Source organism: Ilyonectria robusta (genome assembly GCF_021365365.1).
Source record: "Ilyonectria robusta strain PMI_751 chromosome Unknown BGZ61scaffold_6, whole genome shotgun sequence".
NCBI lineage: Eukaryota > Fungi > Ascomycota > Sordariomycetes > Hypocreales > Nectriaceae > Ilyonectria > Ilyonectria robusta.
The window spans coordinates 696,464-714,369 of NW_025764440.1; the positions used below are offsets into that span (position 1 = coordinate 696,464).

Here is a 17,906-nt window from a genome sequence, read left to right on the forward strand (position 1 = left end):
TCGAACCGTGAGTCTTGCACACAACTTGGGTGTGCTAATGCGGTTGGGGATAGTATCCCTCCTTGGCTGATCTTCAAGGCGTTAGCAACAACGTCTTGGGCCAACATAGATGCTATCCCAGGGATGAGGATCGCACAGTCAGATACCGGCTTCAGCAACCAACATATCACGTTCGAATGGCTTCATCACTTCAATGCGTTTTCCTGGCTTGCTTCTACAAAGGCTAAGCAGAAAGGAGTAACTCTCACAGAGTGGTTCGGCTGCGATGAATGGCTTCGAGATGCCTCATCGCCACACATCACATTGACAGCGCCTCCCGCTATTCGTAATGATGAGGATAGAATCTACCGACTTCTCGTAATCGACGGCTTCTCCGGCCACCTAGGCTTCGATGCTATTCAGTATTGCATTCAATTTGATATCATCATTTGCGTGTTGCCGTCACACTCAACACACCTCACGCAGCCGCTTGATGTTGGTGTTTTTCAGCCGATGAAGAACTCACATCAGAAGGAACTTAGGAAGTCTATTCGGGAAGGCAACATAACGTTTTCCCGCGAAGACTTCGCCTCTGCATTCTCAAGGATCTATAAAGACGGCTTCAAGAGACATAACATCATGTCAGGGTTCGAAAAAGCCGGTATTTGGCCCACATCTTCGAAGCCCGTGATCAACCGCATCCTCGCCAAGCACCGCAGAGAGCGAAATGCGATCCATCCGTCTGTTCTTAAGATGTTGCCTTCAGAGACTCGATTTCAGGATGCTCAAGACCAGATAGAGCGGATCTACAGGCGGTACCAGGAGGTCATGAGCTCCCCAACCCTTAAAGCTATCGCCAACATCCGCGACGTTGTGACTGAGGCGGGACTGCTGCATCGAGAACGTGAGGCCGTTGCCTCACACCGGCTTAATCGTATCGAGAAATACGGGAAAAGAAGGAGGTCCGGCCAGCGCGTACGGCCAAGTGGTGACTTCGTCACAAGTGTTGGATTTCCTGAGATTCGGGCTCAACATGAAGCAGCTATGGCAGCAGCAGAGGCCAAGGAACAGCGTTCTCAACTGCGGTCAGGCAGATCTATCATTCTTCAGGAGATAAGGGCTCTCAAGGCTGCTTGGCGGCAGGAAATTCAGTCCCGGGGAGTCAGTTATCTGCCGAGACTAACTTGGAACCAGTGGCTCGAAGAGACCGGCCACCTCGACCGATACAAAGACCTCGAAGCAAATCGAAAGCATCATAATGACTCCCTTAGCCAGCGGCCAAAGAAGTCACTTTCTGAAGCCCAAGAACAAGCCCGCCGTGCCGCAAGACCGATTATCGCGATGGATCAGAGTGCCTGGCCTGATGATGATGATGACGTCGAATTCACCCTCACAGGACCGCTCCAAGAAGAGGAAGACGATGAAGATGATGAAGTCAATCTCATAGGGTTCAGTGACCTAGGCGGCGAGGAAATTCCTGATCTTACAACGCCTCCAGGGATAACATCATCGCCGCCCCCTAGTGCCTTGGATCTAGTCGATGACGCCGATGACGATAACATCACAACACCACAACTTCCCGACCTAATGCCAACAGTACGCAGATACGATAACATCAAGAAGATGCTGAAGGAATTTCGTGACGATCAGGCTACTAGGAAGGCGGAGACAACACATCGTCAACAGGATCCTGATCGGCAGCCAGAATCAGGCCCTAGGAAAAGGCGGCGCAATTGAGGCCGAAAATGTGATTTCCGCTATTTTCTGTCAATTCGTGTGTTTTCAGCTATTTCGTAGCTTTCCAACGAGCCTAGTTACGGCTTATTTCCTTTTTAAATGACTCTGTCATAAAGTCTGAAAGATAAAGATCCTGAAATTGATGATTTTACAGCTTGAAGGCAGCAGCTTACGTTGACACACATTTTCCCGGCTGACACAGGGTTTCCGGACCAACCTCGGGACGAGGTTGGTAGGCGGCTTGCCCCACAATGCCAACGGGTACATAAACTACCTACGTACCTAGAGGATGACGAGAAACTGGTGAGATCAAATCTGACTGTCCATCCGGCTCCCCTTCTCCGCCCCCGACAGGCTACCCGTCACAGGGCAGCGTGACGATCGTCTTTTTGCCTCTGGCGATCGCACCAACTGAAACAACGGCTGACCCTGAAACGACGATTCTCCCGTCCATCACCCTTGGCTTGGTTGGCCGTATGCCATTTTCCTTTTTTTTCCCATGATTCCCAGCACAACTCAATATCACGTTCGCACTACCCAAAGCCCGCATCCTCTCCCCATGCCGCCACAAGTTCCCATTGTACCTGTGCTCACTTAAACCGGACGACAAACAAACTCATCTCCAGGCATCATCCCGGCCCTGGTCCGCCCGCAAAAGGGTTCATGCGTCTAGTTTATTGCTTTTGACAGCCTTACGGCGACCACTCACGAATTGCAATTTATGAAGGGGTGGGGTCATCTTAATTACCACCCCAGTTGAACAACCAACCCCGGCCTTCTTGCTCCCGGACCCGGAATCCTGTGATCGACAATCCAAACAACGCAGAAACAAATCGTCCAGTGCAGTTCTCACAATCGCAATCCCAACTTCTCGTACCTCACGAGACCAAGGAAGCCACCAGGGTTTCGCCTTTGCAGTGCAATCCACTGATCTTCGCGTTGATCTTCACCCCACGGGCCGTTTTGACGCGTCCTCGCGTGCTGCCGCGTCCCGACTCGCTGGATTTGTGGCGGCCGTTGAAAACGGGATATGGCGATGTGCAAGCCAATTGCAGAAAAGAGACAAGATGGGAAACCCCCAAAAAATCTTATAATGTGCGAGAGAACCAGGACAACCCCGTGGTTCTGCGGCGCTTGCGCTCTGGTGCAACGTCATTGTGTCATCGTTGCATTCGCATATTCTATGTTTTCCTTTTCGCATTCGATACCCCAGGAGCCAGCCCGGCCCAACCTATCAATTCAACCCGAAACGCCAGGACCTTGATACATATGCGCTCTGCAGTCCAAACTGCACTGCCATCCTAAGAAGCAAACGGCCGCCACTTCCTTTGTCATCCAATTATCCCTCGTAGATTTGTGCCTCTTATCTTTCCCGTGATTCGCAGTCTTTGACCAAGTAAGCAAGACTGAAGCACCGCCTTGGCATAAGCATGGCGATGACCGTAGTCATATGCCCGTCCATATCCTGTCGAGGTTTCAATGGTGGGAGACTTGGGCCGCTGCACGGCGGGGGGAGTCGACTTGTCCTCGGCGTGAGATGTCCTTGACACATCAGAACTGGTCGGCGTGAATCGTCCAGCTGTCCCTCCAATAAGCCAGGACACCGGCTCAAGACTCCAGGTCCAGGTGTTGTAACTTTTGTGAAATCTCCTCTGCCCATCCTCTTCGTCCATCCCTCACAGCTGCTCCAGCAACTTCCGCCGCCTTCGCTCAATCAACTCCTCATGCACCTCATCCAACGTAGGCAACTCCCATGTCTCTCCGTCGCCTGCATCTCCCGGGAGCGGTTCCCAGCCATCAGGCGTGCCCTTCGGTCCGGTCTGCATCATGTGCTCCACCGCCTGTCGCTCCTTCTCGGCCTCATACTCCAGTAGCTTGTCGTCCTCCTCATCAGGCGCGTAGCCGTAGTACGCGGCATCCACATTGCGCCGCAGGTCCTTGCTGTCCTCCAGCGGTTTGTCGTCTTGGCCTTTACTCCGCGCCGCTTCGAATAGCTCCTTCACGCCGGGCAGTTCGCGTGCGCGCCCAAAGTACCGATATCCTTTGCCGCCGCCCGGTATCTCGCGCCCTTGTTCGTCGTACATTTTGCCACCGCCGCGCATATAGTTGGGCCCGCCTAAATTCCGTATCTGCACCTCCCACATGTGCTTTTCGCGCATGAGCTTGTTGATCTCGTCGTTGAGATCGCGGATCTGGTAGTCGCTCAGAACGGGGTCCTGGATCCGCGACATCTTGCGCGAGATCTCCTTGAGGACCTGACCACGCCATTTCTCGCAAGAGGGGATGGCTTCGACTTCGGTGATGACCCTAGGGCGGCGCGTTCGGCCGGCGTCGATGATGCCGAGGTCAGCTGCTTGGGCTTCGCGGAAGCGAAACAGCATAGACTGCGCCTTTTCCGAGTTTCGAGCCTACAGGGAGATTAGCCAAGCTGACCAAGAGCTTCTCGATAAAAGGTACATACCATTTTGACGGTATTTCAGCTGTCGGCGAGGTAGAATGGGGCGGAGGGAGACGTCTCGTGGCACGGCGAGCCAGAAGTTGAGGTTTGGGTGCCACTCTCAAGTTTTCCCAGCCTCGCTATGACAGCGGCGCCCCAAGGTTCCGGGTGTCAGCCACAGCGCTCAGCCACACCTGGGGCTTGGCTCTTTCAGCCTTCTCTAGCTCGACGCGTTTCAACCGCGACCAGCAAGTTTAGCTACCTACCAAACTTCGTTCATCCATCATGATTCACTGTCAACGAGACAGCAGAGCTGGCAGCTGTGAACGCAGCTCTGCCAGCTGCCAACGGCCCGATGACCTTACGTGCCTCCCATTTGTTTACGGCTGCGCCCCATGACTTCTTCCAAAGGAAAACCGCCCACTTCTCGACTCGCCTCTGGATTTCCCTCCTTTCCTCTTCATCATACAACCAAGAACATAACCCATCACAACAAGGAACAGCATTCCTTGTTTTACTCTATCCGCCTTTCCCATCCACCTTCATCCATCCCCATAGCCCAAGAAGTCTTGACTTTTCTCGTCACCTTCTCATCTTCTCACCTTCTTCAATCCCGACCTCATCCTTCACCACCATCACACTTCTCATCATGTCGTCCCACTCTCGAACCCTCACCTACCACCATTCGCTATCATCCTCCTGTCCACCATCACAGCCCCTCCGCCGTTCCTCTCATCGTCAAACTCGCCCCTCCCCCATCTCCTTTCGCTCATCTCCTCTCAGCTTTCTCTCGTTCCACATCTCAGCCTTCTGGACCTTTGTCAATACCCCAGCGGATCCTGACAAAACTACCCGGTTCTGGACTGTTCTGATCCTTCTTCTTTCTGCATTCCCTTCTGCGTTTCCTTATTTGCTGCTTTCTATATTCCTTTCTGAGTTGATTCCTATTCTGTCCTCAAGGCGTTGGGCGTTCCGGATCTGGCAATGTTGGTATGGGGAACATCCTTATGGGAATATCAATACGGAAACATCGCTATGGATTTATCAATGTCTCAGGAGTTTGGCGTTTGGCGTTGAACTGTTACTTGATGTTTGGGAGTTCTCCTAGATTCCCTCTCCCCCTCCCCTCACCCCTCTCCCGTCCCCACCATTCTCCCGCTTCACCCACCTGCAATGAGGATAACGCTCACCAGAGCATGGTGATTCCTTGGGGATGGTTTCTCTTGAAACCACCCTTTGCGAGCGTGACCCTCCCAAGAACAGAGATCTGAGCAGGCCGAGTTCCCTTTCCCCTTTGCCCCCCACAACACTGACGAGTCTCACATAGCCGCAATGACCGACACCCCACACACGAAGAAGTCGTCTCTCACCCACAGTTGCCCTTTCTCTACCGCTTCAAAGACAGCTGACCCTGTACAAGAAGCAAGTGAGAGATGGTTGCTTGCGGGCTGGCAAGATGCTTGTGATTCAAGAATGTTATAGTTTTCAATCGGAGCAGGCTGAGCTCACTCAGGTTGTGGGGGACACAGGAGGAAACGCTCGAGATACAAAGATGCCCGGTGATGATGCAGGACCAAAAAGCCAAATTTGCAGGCAGCAGCGGTGGCATCCATCCTTGTGGTGGTTGCGAGGGCTTCGGTCTACACCGCGGGTTGTCATTGAGAACCCAAGAGAGCTAATCTGAGGGCATCACTTTATTGTATCCGGGCTGGGGCGCACCCGCAGAGCAATCTTTTGAGCGAGGGAAGCAGGCTTTGCGTTAGATACTGAAGTAGCATTCCATGAATCCAACCTCGACGTTGTGGAACCTCTTTGGACCCAAAGCGATGGCTAGGTGATCCAAATTCATGAAGAAACCCAATTTGATACTTTAGACGAGAAACTGCGCATCTATGTCATTCCATTTTTTGTCCTTACTCTACATACGAGTGCTCATCCATGAGCCCCTCGTCTCTCAAAACATTGTACAATCCACCTTCCCAGATCCATTTCTCCTTTATTGAGTCTTCTTCGCACCAGCCGGGGTCGTTTTGACGGGCTGGCTGTACATCCACAGGGCGCTGAAAGCCACGAAGCCCACCACGGTGACTCCGATACCAGACAGCCAGGGCCAGGCTCCAGAGATGGCGTAGCTGCGAGGCCACTCATCGTGGGCCATGTGGCGGACGCTGACGGTGTGCTTATCCTCGACGTGGGTCAGGAAGGGTCGCTTGTAGTTGATCTTGAAGTTGAAGATGCCGTGCTGGTCGGGAAGGGTGAAGTTGGTGGTGAAGATGGTTTCACGGGCGGTCTCGGACTCGGCGACGAGGTCTCGGCGCTCAAAGGGAGAAAGCATGGAGAACTCGAGCTGGAAAGCGTCGCCCTCAGGAACCTGGAAGGGAACCCAGCGGCGCCAAGCGTACTCAGAGACGGAAATCTTGTAGAACTACATGCGTGTTAGATGGACTAAAGACAACAAAAACGGACAAGGTTAAGAATACTTACCACATCGTTCTTGACGCGGTAGATGCTGGGGTTGATCTCTTCATCGCCGTCGAGATGGTGCTCAACGCTGTTGACTCTCAGGACACCCAGCTCCTTGAAGGTCCAAGCCGACAGTGCAGTCATGAACTCCCGGTTGCTAGTGTACTGCGCCTTCTCCTGAGGTCGAGCAACCTTGGTCTCGAGCCACTTGTCCTGGAGCATCTCGGCCGAGCCCACGAGGGTGAAGCGCGCCGAGTTGAGAGCCTGCATGACGGAGACGAGGGCCAGCTGCTGTCCGGCAGCAAAGAGGTCCTCGGGGTCAACGACGTCGGCCTGCTCCTTGGGGTTGTAGCTGTAGGCCGTGGCGGGGGCTCTCAGGATAGGAGTCAGGAGAGGTCCGGAGCCGAGGCTGTGGCCAACGGCGTGGGGGAGGGTGAGGGCAGCGCCGGGGATCTCGAAGTACTTCTTGAGGCCGGGTCGAACGTTCGGGGGGGAGTTGAGGACGAGAACATCGTGGGTCTCGGGGGCGGAGATGGTGTCGTAGTAGAAGTGGTCGACGACAGAGCCAGTTCGCTCAGTGGGGAGCGAGATGTCGAGCTCAGAGAGTAGAGCAACGAGCGAGGTCGGGACGGAGTGGGTAGAGGACATGGTCAGGAGGACGTTGCCCTCGGCGTTGATGAAGTCGAGGAGGATGTTGGGGGTCAAGTTGGGGCCGAGACCTGTATCCAGTCAGCATGAACTCGGTAATATCCAGCACAGTCGCGGAATCGAGGCGACTCCGGAGGTAACGAACCCTTGATCTTGGAGGGCAGGAAGATGAGGTGATCATAGTTCCTCTCGCCGTGCTCGAACAGGCTCAACGCATCGCTCTTGGGCGTCTCGTAGGTGATTTCATATCCACGATCTACCGCAAAACATCAGCCCCGTGGTCTCACATGCAAAACACCAATGCGTCGGCAACGCAATGGCGGACGCCTTTCTTACCAGCCAGATCGGTAAAGAAGATGGAATACGCATCCTTCTCCTCGACGTTGTCCACCACGACCAGCAGGCGGTTGCCGGCAGAGCTCAGGGCCGAAACCAGGGCGGTAAAGAGCAGGAGCGCGAAACTCACGAGCGACCGCATCTTGGGCTGTGATGGTCGCGAAGGGATTGGGTGGTGGTGCGGTTGCGGTTGCGATTGCGATTGCGTCTCTGGGAAGCAACACGCTGGATACGCAGACGCAGACGTGGACAGCTCGGGGGGAGCTTGGTGAGCTGCGTTGAGGGATACGTAGCCTTGCCAAGCGTGTGTGGGGCTGCCACATTGGGTGTGCGTCGTGTTTGAGAAAAGAAGTCTGAAATTCAAGGTGGCACTAGTCCCTTTTGGGAAATATCATCACAATTAAATGGACGTTAGTTACACGATAATGGGAGAGCATCACCAGAACTCCCAATTCCTTTCCCGCATAGAATTCCTGATCAACTAAAATGATCAAGTTATATTACCCACCATCCATTTGGTGTTTCTTACCACATTGAACTACATTTAGTCACAAACACAGGTCAGAAGCTGACATCTCCCCAATGTTGAACGACCCCTATCAGGCTTAGCGCCATCTCTCTCGCAAGCGGATTATCCAACTCCCGCGCTTGGTTTTTCCGCTCCTGCGATTGGACCGAGCCAACGGCGCCTCTCGTGAGGTCGTCTCCAGCCCATCAACACCACGGCAAGAATCCCACGACATCTCTACCGCCAATTGAGTACGCCGCCCCAGCTCCCGCACCCTCCACGCCCTCGCCTGCTAACCCTCTCTCCCCTACCGCCAGGATATCGCCCATAATGTCGTCGGCCGCGCCCCTCTTCTGGTCCACGCCCCTCAAATACTGCCGCTGGGCAGCCCGCGAACGCCCGGCCCTCTTCTGGTCCGTCATCATCGGCGCCGCCGGCCCCGTCGCCATGCCCATTGTGCCCCCGATCCGATACTACTTCGGCGACGTTGATGCGCCCCCGGTCCCCGTTACCTACCCTGGTGCGTTGTGCCCCGACCCCAACCTTCAGTGGGAAACGAAGAGGGAAATCTAACCAGAGCTTATAGTCCCGACCGGCCCTCGGAAACAGCTGACCGGCTACGATGACGAGTAAACCGTGGTATCTGTGGATGATCCGAGGACGACGCATGTGGGAGACCGCGATAGGCACACATTGTACAAACTACGGCGTTGGAGACAGCAGAGGAGGATAGAACAGAGAACAAGGACAAGGACAATCGAGGTCCATCCAGCAATTGACGCTACAAATCTTTTCCATGACGCTCCTACAATCCATACAGAGAACAAGGACAAGGACAATCGAGGTCCATCCAGCAATTGACGCTACAAATCTTTTCCATGACGCTCCTACAATCCATACAGAGCACCACACAGAGCACCCGCTATATATATGCGCCCTCTCTCACCTCGAGCTCTAACATGCTCCAACACTCTGATGCCATTCAACGCCCGAGGTCAATACAGCCAAAAAACCACGCTCCTCCCACGCTCCTCCCACGCTCTTCCTATCCTCGCCACAACATCCCCGCGGAGGCATGTCACATCGAGAATTGCCGGTGGCTACTCTGTACCGTCGTTCTGGCTGGTAGACTTAGACTCTATCTGTCCTTGCTCATGAAATTCCACTCGTACTAGAACGCGTCAGTAATGGCCCCGTTGCGGGAAGGCTGTCGATGGAACTTACAACTCGGCCATCGTCATCTCCCGTATACACACACGTCGGCATTGGGGTAATGCATGTCATCCCCGCTTCCGTGTTCGCGCCCTTCTCACTCTTGTAGTCCACATGATCCAGCCTCCTCAGAAGCTCCAGTGTCCATCGGCCGCCAGTGATGGTCCTGCGCCAAACATTAACCCGTCCACGCTTATGTCCTGTAAAGACAAGGTAGCTCTCCAACCACTCGTTTCCTGCGCCCTCGTAAAAGGCACATGAGTGTATATAGTCGTCCTGCTCAAAACAAAGATTTTGGTCAAGGAGGAGCGTGCCGTTGAGGGTGTACAAAAGCACATTCGGTCCAGAGCAGAGGAGGATCTCACCCGAGATGTCATTGATCCGAGCACACTCCACTGGGCGTACCAATGGCAGTTTGCGAATAAACGACAGCCGGTTGAGATCCCACAAGAACGCTTGTCCGTCTGAAGACACCGTCAAGAAGGTGCTGAACGCCTTACTCACCGCAATCGTGGTAACTGGCGTCTTGTGTCCAAAAAGACTCGACCTTGGGAGGAGCTCCACTGGTTTACCTGGGGCCGTTTGCAGCGCATAGACCGACACGACGCAATCCTCACCGGCGGTGATCAGCGTCTTGGAATCAGCAAAGCACGCGCACGAAATCTGTCCAATGTGGAGGTTTTCGAAGAGGCCAGCCGGCTTTCGGGAGTTAGCGAGGCGGCCATAGTCAGGGATGTAGTAACGCTTTACCTTCCGGTTGTCGCTAATGAAGAAGCGGATGCTGTTGTCGGCGTATCCCCATTCCAGGAACTTGTCATAGGACGGGAGGTTCAGGCGAAAGGCGGAAGCGCATAGGAGCCGGTCCAGCTTCGGGGCGTACATCAACGTTGACACACGTTCGTGACTCTCTGTTTGTCACGCTTTAGTTGGTTATCTTCAGAGTCATGCATTGGTACAGCTTACCTAGAAGCGGGTTTGGTAGGCATGCGAGTGAAAAGATGCCAGTATCAAGCCGGCGAATTGGGCACCGGACATGCTCCCGCCATGGATGAGACTTTGCAAACACCTGGTGCGGTGTCTGGCCAAAGTTGTGAATCACGCCAGCCATAATGGCTCTCTCCTTTGCATCCGTGATGCTGTCCAAGTCGGTAGCACCTCGGTAGGACAGATGATGAAACACATTCAGGTTTTCCACAGCAGCCTCTCCCCGTTGCTTGAAGCCAAAAACCAGATCGATCCATTTGTGCAGGTTCTCACTAACGTAGGGGCTCTCCAGTGCCTCTCGATGCTTGGCAATGAATATTCTCGGGTCGCCCTTGGCCCATGGCGGAAGTTCAACATGGTCAACCTTCACACCATTGCTTTCTCGGTTGCCAAAGTTGTAGCCGTTGATGTTTGTCAAAAACTCGGGCAGGCAGAAGAACTCGGGGATGAGCTCTCTTACATCAGCCTTATTCCTACTAGAGGCTGAATTCCACGCGTCCGGGATTGACTGGAATAGACGATCTGCATGGTCGAAACTTCCTCCCTGGAGCAGGATGTAGGACTGCACGAAGGGCGGCAGGCGGATCAGGTACGATGAGACGATCATGGCCGAGGAGTAGTGAGTTCCATAATGGAAAGGTATCTCTCCAATCTCTTCCAATGCGGTGTAGCTCTCGGCAAACCCTGAGACTCTACTTGGAGTCTGCGCACCCATCGGCTTAGACAGATCTCGAAATGTTGCCGGGTCTTCCAAATCCAGGTCGTCACTTGTATAGTCGGCCAAGACCCAAGGGAAGACAGGATACTGAGTGAGATCGTTGAACGTTCGTCCAGCCATGGTGTTCACCATCATCAAGTAATGGAAGTTTGAGATCTCACCCCGCTGCCATCGCTTCATCATGGGGTTCCACGGGGATGAGTTGAAGAACGTGCCAAACTTGGATCCAAATCCTTGTGGCGACTCGTCAAAGACCTTCAGTGCCTCTAGCCGCCAACCATCTTCGGGGTTTGGCAGTGCGTTGGCACCGCTAGTGTGGGGAGCCTTGTTGAGCATCTTGACGAACAGCTCGTCGCGCACGGCTGGGTTGATGGTGGTCAGCAGATAACTCCGTCCATCTGTGAAGAACACTTCAATGGCAACATCGCGGAAGAGGAACCGACGTTTCGAGATACTGATCACGTCATGCCATCTCCAATGCCTCGACTCTTGATCGTTAAGTCCAGCATTCTGTCGTTTCTCGGACGTCTTCGCATCGGTGACGATCTGAGAGAACGGATCGCGCTCCTCAGGAGGCGCCTGCCACACATTTACAATGTCTCCGTTGGCACACTGGAAGACGTTGTCCATCATGTACAAGGCCTCCTTGCCTATTATGAGAATGCCTTCACATGCTTCCAGTCCGACGATACGGGAGATGTTGTACGCCGCTTGCACTTGGTCCCCATGCTCCAGTCGGCGCATCACCTTTCTGTTCTTGTCCTCGAAGCCTTCGTCCCCCTCGTTGGGGTCGTTTGGGTCATCCACAAGCTCAAAATCGTCCTCGGGAGAAACCCCAGAGCTCGGTGGTTCTGTAGATGAATCAGGCTCTTCCGTAAATTGCGCCGCGTCGCTTCCATCCAGAAGATTCGATGAAACGATCTTGGTTGACGGTGTTACTGCGCTCGTTGTGACTGACGGAACTGGGCTTGCTGTGGTATTGATCCGCAGCGTCTGCATGATCTCGCTTGTCTTCCGCTTTGGCTGATACTCGTCCATGTTCATGCTGTAGTCAGGGAGCACTCTCAGTCGCATTCGGTTCCGGCCTTCAGTTCGATCGAGCTTCCACTTGGACGGGGTCGACTCGCTAAGGACGGCACCGGGTCGCCTCAAATCTCGCTCCATCTTCTTATAAGCCGAGCTGAGGAACACCAAGTCGTCTTGTTGATCTTGCATGATGCGCTGGTACTTGAAGTACTCTGAGTTATAGATGCTCTTCATCCAAGCGCTGTTGCCAATATCATGACTGAGCATGATCTTGTCAGTGTGGCTGTTCTCAGAGGTCCATGCTCTGAGCTTCTCCTTGCGCTTGGTCACGCGGGTTTTGGCAGTCTCAGCAGTATGAGTGTTTTCTGCACTGACAAAGTCTTCCCACGTCTTTGACATGCCACCAAAGAAGAGGACATCCAACGATGGGCGATGTTTGTCAACCCAGTCCAAAAATGATTCGTCGTCCACCCCAGTCAGCTTCTGAAAGTCCTTTGACAGCTGCTTCTGGTCCGGGGACATGCATGAGCGAATCAAAGCTGCAGATTCGTCAGGCTTCTGCACCAGAATGATGCGCAGGAAGTTTGCTGCAGCTAGCCGGATCGACTTTTTGTCATCCGTCAACTTTGTGTACAGTTGATACCAAAAGAGCTTGAGGTAGTCATCCTCTGAGGTGAAACAGGCCAGGATAGACATTTGCCAGTATACGATTTTGTTCATGAAATCCCTCGCCTCAAGTTCTGTGGTCTGGGGGTTATCCAAATCGGACAATCTCAACAGTATGATCCTCAGGAGGCAACTGCGGACCATGGACACGGCTTGACTACAAAGCCGCACACTCTTCAAGCTAGCGATATCGGGTCGCTGCAGGAATTCTAAAAGCATGCCGATAAATTCAATCAAGGTCTCGGCGCCATTCATGAACCATCCCTCAAAGATTGCTTCTGACATGTGAAGACAGAATCGTGCCAGGTTTGTGATGATTCGAGGTTCGCAAATTGCCTTCTGGTTAAGTTGGATATTGCTGGTGAGCTGAGCGATCACATTTCTCAGAATGTAAGACTCAAAATAAGCCTGATGCTCCTGGAACCCTGGTGGGACCTTGGTGAAGAGGCCAAATCCGGGAAATTCCTTCCGGGCGAGCAGCTGGTCCATGAAGACGCTCACAACAAGCTCCACAAGACCCTCCAGGATCTCGCTGCTAGGTTTCTGCTTTGGTGCTTTCTTCCGGGGCGACAGTGCTGGACTCAAGCGGGCTGGGCTTGGACCAAGCGGCGACTTGTGGGCTGTGAGGAGGATGAACGACGACGCTCTGCGGAGTGGCGTGCCTTTCGGGGGGGTGGACTGTGGCGATGGGACTGGGTCAACGCTGCTTGTCCGTACAATTGGTGTTGCTGCTGAACCACTGCCACCAACGGGACGGATGATGACGTCGGTGCCTTCGAAGGTGAGTGCCGAATTCCCCGAGTTTAGCTCAGTTTCGGGTGACACAGCATCGGCGCTGACGATTATGGGATACAGAGCAGCCAGCAGGAGCCTCACCCACTCCGAAGTCAGGGCGAAATCACGGAACTCGCTCGATCGCGCATGGAGGTCTAGCAGGAAACGAATCACGGTGTGCAATACACCTGCGTGGCTCACAATCCGCTCGCTGTCTCTTGTAAAGTTCACTGCTGGTGGTTAGTCGAGCAAAGTTGTGTCACAGAGTTTCACGTACATCGAGTTTCAAGGGCTGTCGCAAGGTCCATGGAACTTGCCCGTGGTCGGATATCCTGAGCAGAAGGTTGCTTCTTCAGGATATTGAACGAGCTGGTATTGCTTGCTGGGGAGTCTGGATCATCTTGGTGTCTCATCACATCTTTGAGACCATGCTGCAGCATCGCGGTAACGACCACTAATGAGTCCGGATAGACAACCTTGCGCTTGCCGAATAGCTCTAGGAGACTGAAGAAGTCAAAGTTCCTGTCAAAGTCGATTTCGGAAACGTCATATCCGAACAAGATACTAAAGCAAATTGGCCACAAGGTCGGCATATCCCAGAATCTTTTGAGTCGGCTCGCCATGATGATGAAGCCACCAGACTTGAGGGCGAATTTGGCAGTGTAGGTGGATCCATGAACTATCAAGAGTCGAGCAAGGATCTTGCAACCATGGACAACAACTTCCGGGTCATTTTCCGCCAGCAGGTACAGGAGCCACTGCAAGATGTGAGTATGTAGACTATAGGCTGGTTGGACTAGTTCTTACCTTATTGGTCACTGTCCGGGCGAACTTCTTAATATGAGTCGTGTTGCCCTTCTCGCACAAGATGCGAGAGTACATGCTCAATACTTTGACGCCAAGCTGCTTCTTCGTGAGGAACTTCAACCCAGAAGGCGAATTACTGCCCGCCCCGGTGTCGATTGGAGTTCTCCTTATCGGGGCTGGAGTGCTGGACCTTGATATAGCCGACAAAGGTCGTGATGTTCGCGAAAATGACGACAGTGGCGAGTGGAATGCGTATGTAATGAACAGCGCCAGAGACCTCAGGACTTCTTGGCTGAAATTTGACCTGACCAAAACTTCAAAGGCACCCATGAAATGAGGCACCGTATCTTCTGACACCACTTCACCTTTCATGGCATCTAGCAGTCGTTTCACAATCCCTATAGTCCACGTCAGTATCGCCGTAGGTGGTGATTTAGTGGGCGCACTTACTCATCCGGATCAACCTCCGGCTATTAAACTCATGGTACTTGCTCTTGACGGCGAATGTGACGAACTGCTTGTAGTACAGCTCCTGGATGCGCGGCGCTGACTTGCGCCAAATATCCAAATCAATCAGTAGGGTCCGGTAGGCGAGAGGGTTGATGATGAATGATTCGATAGGGTCAGCATGGTTGTATCCAACGAATCCAAGGATTAGGCTAAGAAGCTGGAATGCCAGTCGATCTCGTTCCTCATTAGTGATGGGAAGTCGGTACACAGTAGCATCATTGCGGCCGCTGTTGCCGTATCCCAACTTCACACGGAGCAGCATGCCCAAGATGCCATATCCAGTATCTCTCTCCATAGCTTCGCTGTTTCTCCAACTCTGTCGTATACAGTGGAACAACATTTCAGCGGCGCGGACAGTCTCATCTGTCGATGACGCTCTCTCAAAAAGTTTGAGCGCCAGGGGTGTGAACCCAGCCAGGCGCCACAGATTCTCGTCCAGGTATGATGGAACAGCAACAATTGGGCTGCCCCGAAACGATGCCAGACCTTGTTGCCTGAACAAGGTATCGGGAAGACATGGGACAGCACAGTTAATAGCCAAGGCAGAGCCCTCTTGGTTAGAGGATCGAAAAAGATTACGAGCACAGTTCCTCGGCATTGAGCGCAGCAACCCTGTGTCCAAGTATTGGACGTTCTCAGGGAATGTAGCCGAGGGGAGTATGCTCAGCAAGATTTTGGACTCTGGAAGCAATGAGCTGGCCTTGTCACGGATCGCTCTCAGAATATCGGAACTCTCTTCTTTTCCGGGGTGGGCGATTTCATTTCGTAGACCCAGAGTGGCAGACGCCTCGTAGGTTTGGAACCCTCCCAGGCTGTCCTGGAAGTTACCTTGGTACCGTGGCCCGAGACCATAGTGGACAGCCAAGTAGTCGTCACTCAATGCATCCTCGAAAAGATGAGCAGAAGCAAGTGACCATCTCGAAAAAACAAGACCGGGCCCAACCTGGTTTGAAAGATCCTTGGGAGTCCCCAAAAAGGCTTGGACAGGGTTGGTTTTGTTCTGGTTCGAGTTGAAAGAAGCAAAACTCTCGTTGGTTCCGTTCGATAGTGGGGGCGAGTGGGGGTAGTTGCAGCGAATCTGTTCAGAAAACTCTCCGTTGACATAGAGGGATGCCTTGCTGGTAGTCATGGTCTTTGGCCGCCGGTGGACGATGGCGATGTGATACCACTTATTTTCTCGGAATGAAACTGACTTAAACCGAATGCTGGGCTTGTTGGAATAGACAGAGGTTTGAAGAATAAAGTTGTGTGTGTCTCTCTCCAGATACATCAGCAAGAAACAAGACTGAGAAGAGTCGAACACGCCAAAGACGGTCGTGTGCGCAGTAGGGTCGAAGCTATCTACCCGGATCCAAGCCGTAAAGGTATATCCACCGCTTGACTGGGGTGGGAATGAGCGGCCAAGGCTGGAAAGTTCAAGGGAGGAGTGGCCGGTTAATGAGAGGTCGAATTGGAAGAAGGGCGGCCCAGAATATTTGGCCGCCATCTGCAAGCAAAATTCGGATGCCTCGGGGCTCGGTGATGAAAGCAAGAACTGTGTGTCTGCAGGCTGGTTGACGCCCAGAAACATGAGCATCTTGCAGACGGCCAGGACCTTTTCGCGTTCAGGAAGGCTCAGTGCCGAGTCGGTGCTAAAGACGACTCTGAGGAACTGAGATAGAACTCCAGTTGAATGAACAGCAGCGCGGTTATAGATAGAGACAGAGATGACGGACTGTATCGTCTCCAGAACAAGGAGGGCAGCCGGGCTAGCGGGTCCATTCTTCAGTCGTGGGATGGCAGTCCAGAAGCTGACGACTGCTCTCAAAATCTCCGGGTGGCGTAGGATGGCCTTGGAGTTGATAACCTCTTTCACGCCTGGTGCAATGTTCTCAGCCGACTTGGCTAAAACCAAATCCCACTGCTCCTCTGTCCCGGAGCTATCATCGTCACCATTTGCAGAAGAATTGTCCGTATCTTGGCGGAGAGCTTTGGCGATGGACTGGCAGAGTAGATCAAGTCCCTCGTCGTCAAGAGCGAAGGCGAGCAGCTTCCCAAAGACATGGCAGCTTATCCACGCATCTGGCTCAGCGCCCCCTAGCCCAATGCTGGCGATGACCTGTTCCAATGCTTCCCAGCCACCACCTTCAACTTTATATCTAAAGAATCTCCGGTTGCCAGAGTGTTCCTTTAGGGCTGCTGAAAGGACGTTCAAGGCCTCACCTAGCAGCTTGAAGAAAGACAGCATATCCGAGTCACTCCTCTTATCGGGGTTGTAGTAGCCGGAGAAGACACGCAATACATTGAGGATGCGCTCGAAGCCGTTGGCATGTCGGAAATCATTTTGGTGGACGGGGGTCGCTGAAGCAGCTATGTGCTGGGCGATGTGTCGAAGGGTCTTTGATAGTCGGGGGATCTCGGGGTATCCGTCATTTTGTTGGAGGGCCGCGTCTTTGACAAGCCCAGAGAGCAAGCCGTCGAGGATCTCGAGGGACTTGGAGCTGGGCGGATTCGAGACCGATGTGGAAGATCGGTATCTCCTCGAGAAGGAGGCCATTGTATTCATTGCGGAACCAGCGGTTTATTCCAAAACCACTTTCCCAGAGCCCATCAAGGGTCCAGGTTGTTATCAGTCGTAGTCGGCATCGAAAGGCGAGATCTCGAGCTTGTTGGAGCTACGAGCGCGGGGCGCATGAAGTTGGGGGCGAATCGACGATCGTGGGGCCAGGGGCCGGCAGGAAGTAGGCAGCGGTATGGAGATGTTTGCAGTGGTTTCCGAATTCAGGCGCCGTGAGCCGTGAGCCGTGGACGCGATGCTGGCAACAAAATGAGTGTCTCAAGCAGCTGGTGAACTGGAGCCTGGACGAAGTGCTTGTGTCGGTTACCAACTCGTCACGGTCAGCCTTGAAGGTGTGGCTTAGCCCTGCTGTTCTAGGGGTGGCCCCGCCTTGGGGCTGGTGGGCTCTGGGCTCTGGCCATTAGGACCTCGAGTTAGGGAGGCTGAGTGACATCTCCCACTGCTTGTCCCTCGCAACTCCGCATGCGGAAACCAGCCTGCCGGGAAGGGACGAAAACCGGATGCAGGCGAGATATATCCATTTCGAGGACCTGAGACTCTTCCA

General features: G+C 53.5%; 5 protein-coding genes across 5 annotated transcripts; 2 read left to right on the forward strand and 3 right to left on the reverse strand.

The window, feature by feature from the left end:
• Nucleotides 1-3,392: 3,392 nt before the first annotated feature.
• BGZ61DRAFT_475795 (Isy1-like splicing factor) lies at nucleotides 3,393-4,180 on the reverse strand (the record flags this gene model as incomplete). The annotated part of the gene is made up of 2 exons (XM_046248729.1): nucleotides 3,393-4,124; nucleotides 4,178-4,180. The coding sequence occupies 2 exons, from the start codon at nucleotides 4,178-4,180 to the stop codon at nucleotides 3,393-3,395; spliced, it is 735 nt and encodes a 244-aa protein (XP_046106695.1).
• Nucleotides 4,181-4,410: 230 nt separating this feature from the next.
• On the forward strand, nucleotides 4,411-5,435 carry BGZ61DRAFT_195751 (uncharacterized protein). Its single transcript, XM_046237852.1, has one exon. It carries the CDS (start codon nucleotides 4,509-4,511, stop codon nucleotides 5,259-5,261), a length of 753 nt encoding a protein of 250 aa, XP_046106696.1. The 5' UTR covers nucleotides 4,411-4,508; the 3' UTR covers nucleotides 5,262-5,435.
• Nucleotides 5,436-5,993: 558 nt separating this feature from the next.
• On the reverse strand, nucleotides 5,994-7,905 carry BGZ61DRAFT_195759 (Dolichyl-diphosphooligosaccharide--protein glycosyltransferase subunit WBP1). Its single transcript, XM_046237853.1, has 4 exons — nucleotides 7,601-7,905; nucleotides 7,410-7,520; nucleotides 6,638-7,335; nucleotides 5,994-6,578 (listed from the first exon to the last, which is right to left on the reverse strand). The coding sequence occupies exons 1-4, from the start codon at nucleotides 7,740-7,742 to the stop codon at nucleotides 6,150-6,152; spliced, it is 1,380 nt and encodes a 459-aa protein (XP_046106697.1). The 5' UTR covers nucleotides 7,743-7,905; the 3' UTR covers nucleotides 5,994-6,149.
• A 411-nt stretch (nucleotides 7,906-8,316) lies between these two features.
• On the forward strand, nucleotides 8,317-8,882 carry BGZ61DRAFT_195788 (uncharacterized protein). The gene is made up of 3 exons (XM_046237854.1): nucleotides 8,317-8,359; nucleotides 8,426-8,630; nucleotides 8,718-8,882. The coding sequence occupies exons 2-3, from the start codon at nucleotides 8,439-8,441 to the stop codon at nucleotides 8,739-8,741; spliced, it is 216 nt and encodes a 71-aa protein (XP_046106698.1). The 5' UTR covers nucleotides 8,317-8,359; nucleotides 8,426-8,438; the 3' UTR covers nucleotides 8,742-8,882.
• Nucleotides 8,883-9,011: 129 nt separating this feature from the next.
• BGZ61DRAFT_195793 (uncharacterized protein) lies at nucleotides 9,012-17,638 on the reverse strand. Its single transcript, XM_046237855.1, has 6 exons — nucleotides 14,746-17,638; nucleotides 14,296-14,693; nucleotides 13,766-14,246; nucleotides 10,284-13,718; nucleotides 9,333-10,228; nucleotides 9,012-9,279 (listed from the first exon to the last, which is right to left on the reverse strand). The coding sequence occupies exons 1-6, from the start codon at nucleotides 17,348-17,350 to the stop codon at nucleotides 9,247-9,249; spliced, it is 7,848 nt and encodes a 2,615-aa protein (XP_046106699.1). The 5' UTR covers nucleotides 17,351-17,638; the 3' UTR covers nucleotides 9,012-9,246.
• Between the last annotated feature and the right edge of the window lie 268 nt (nucleotides 17,639-17,906).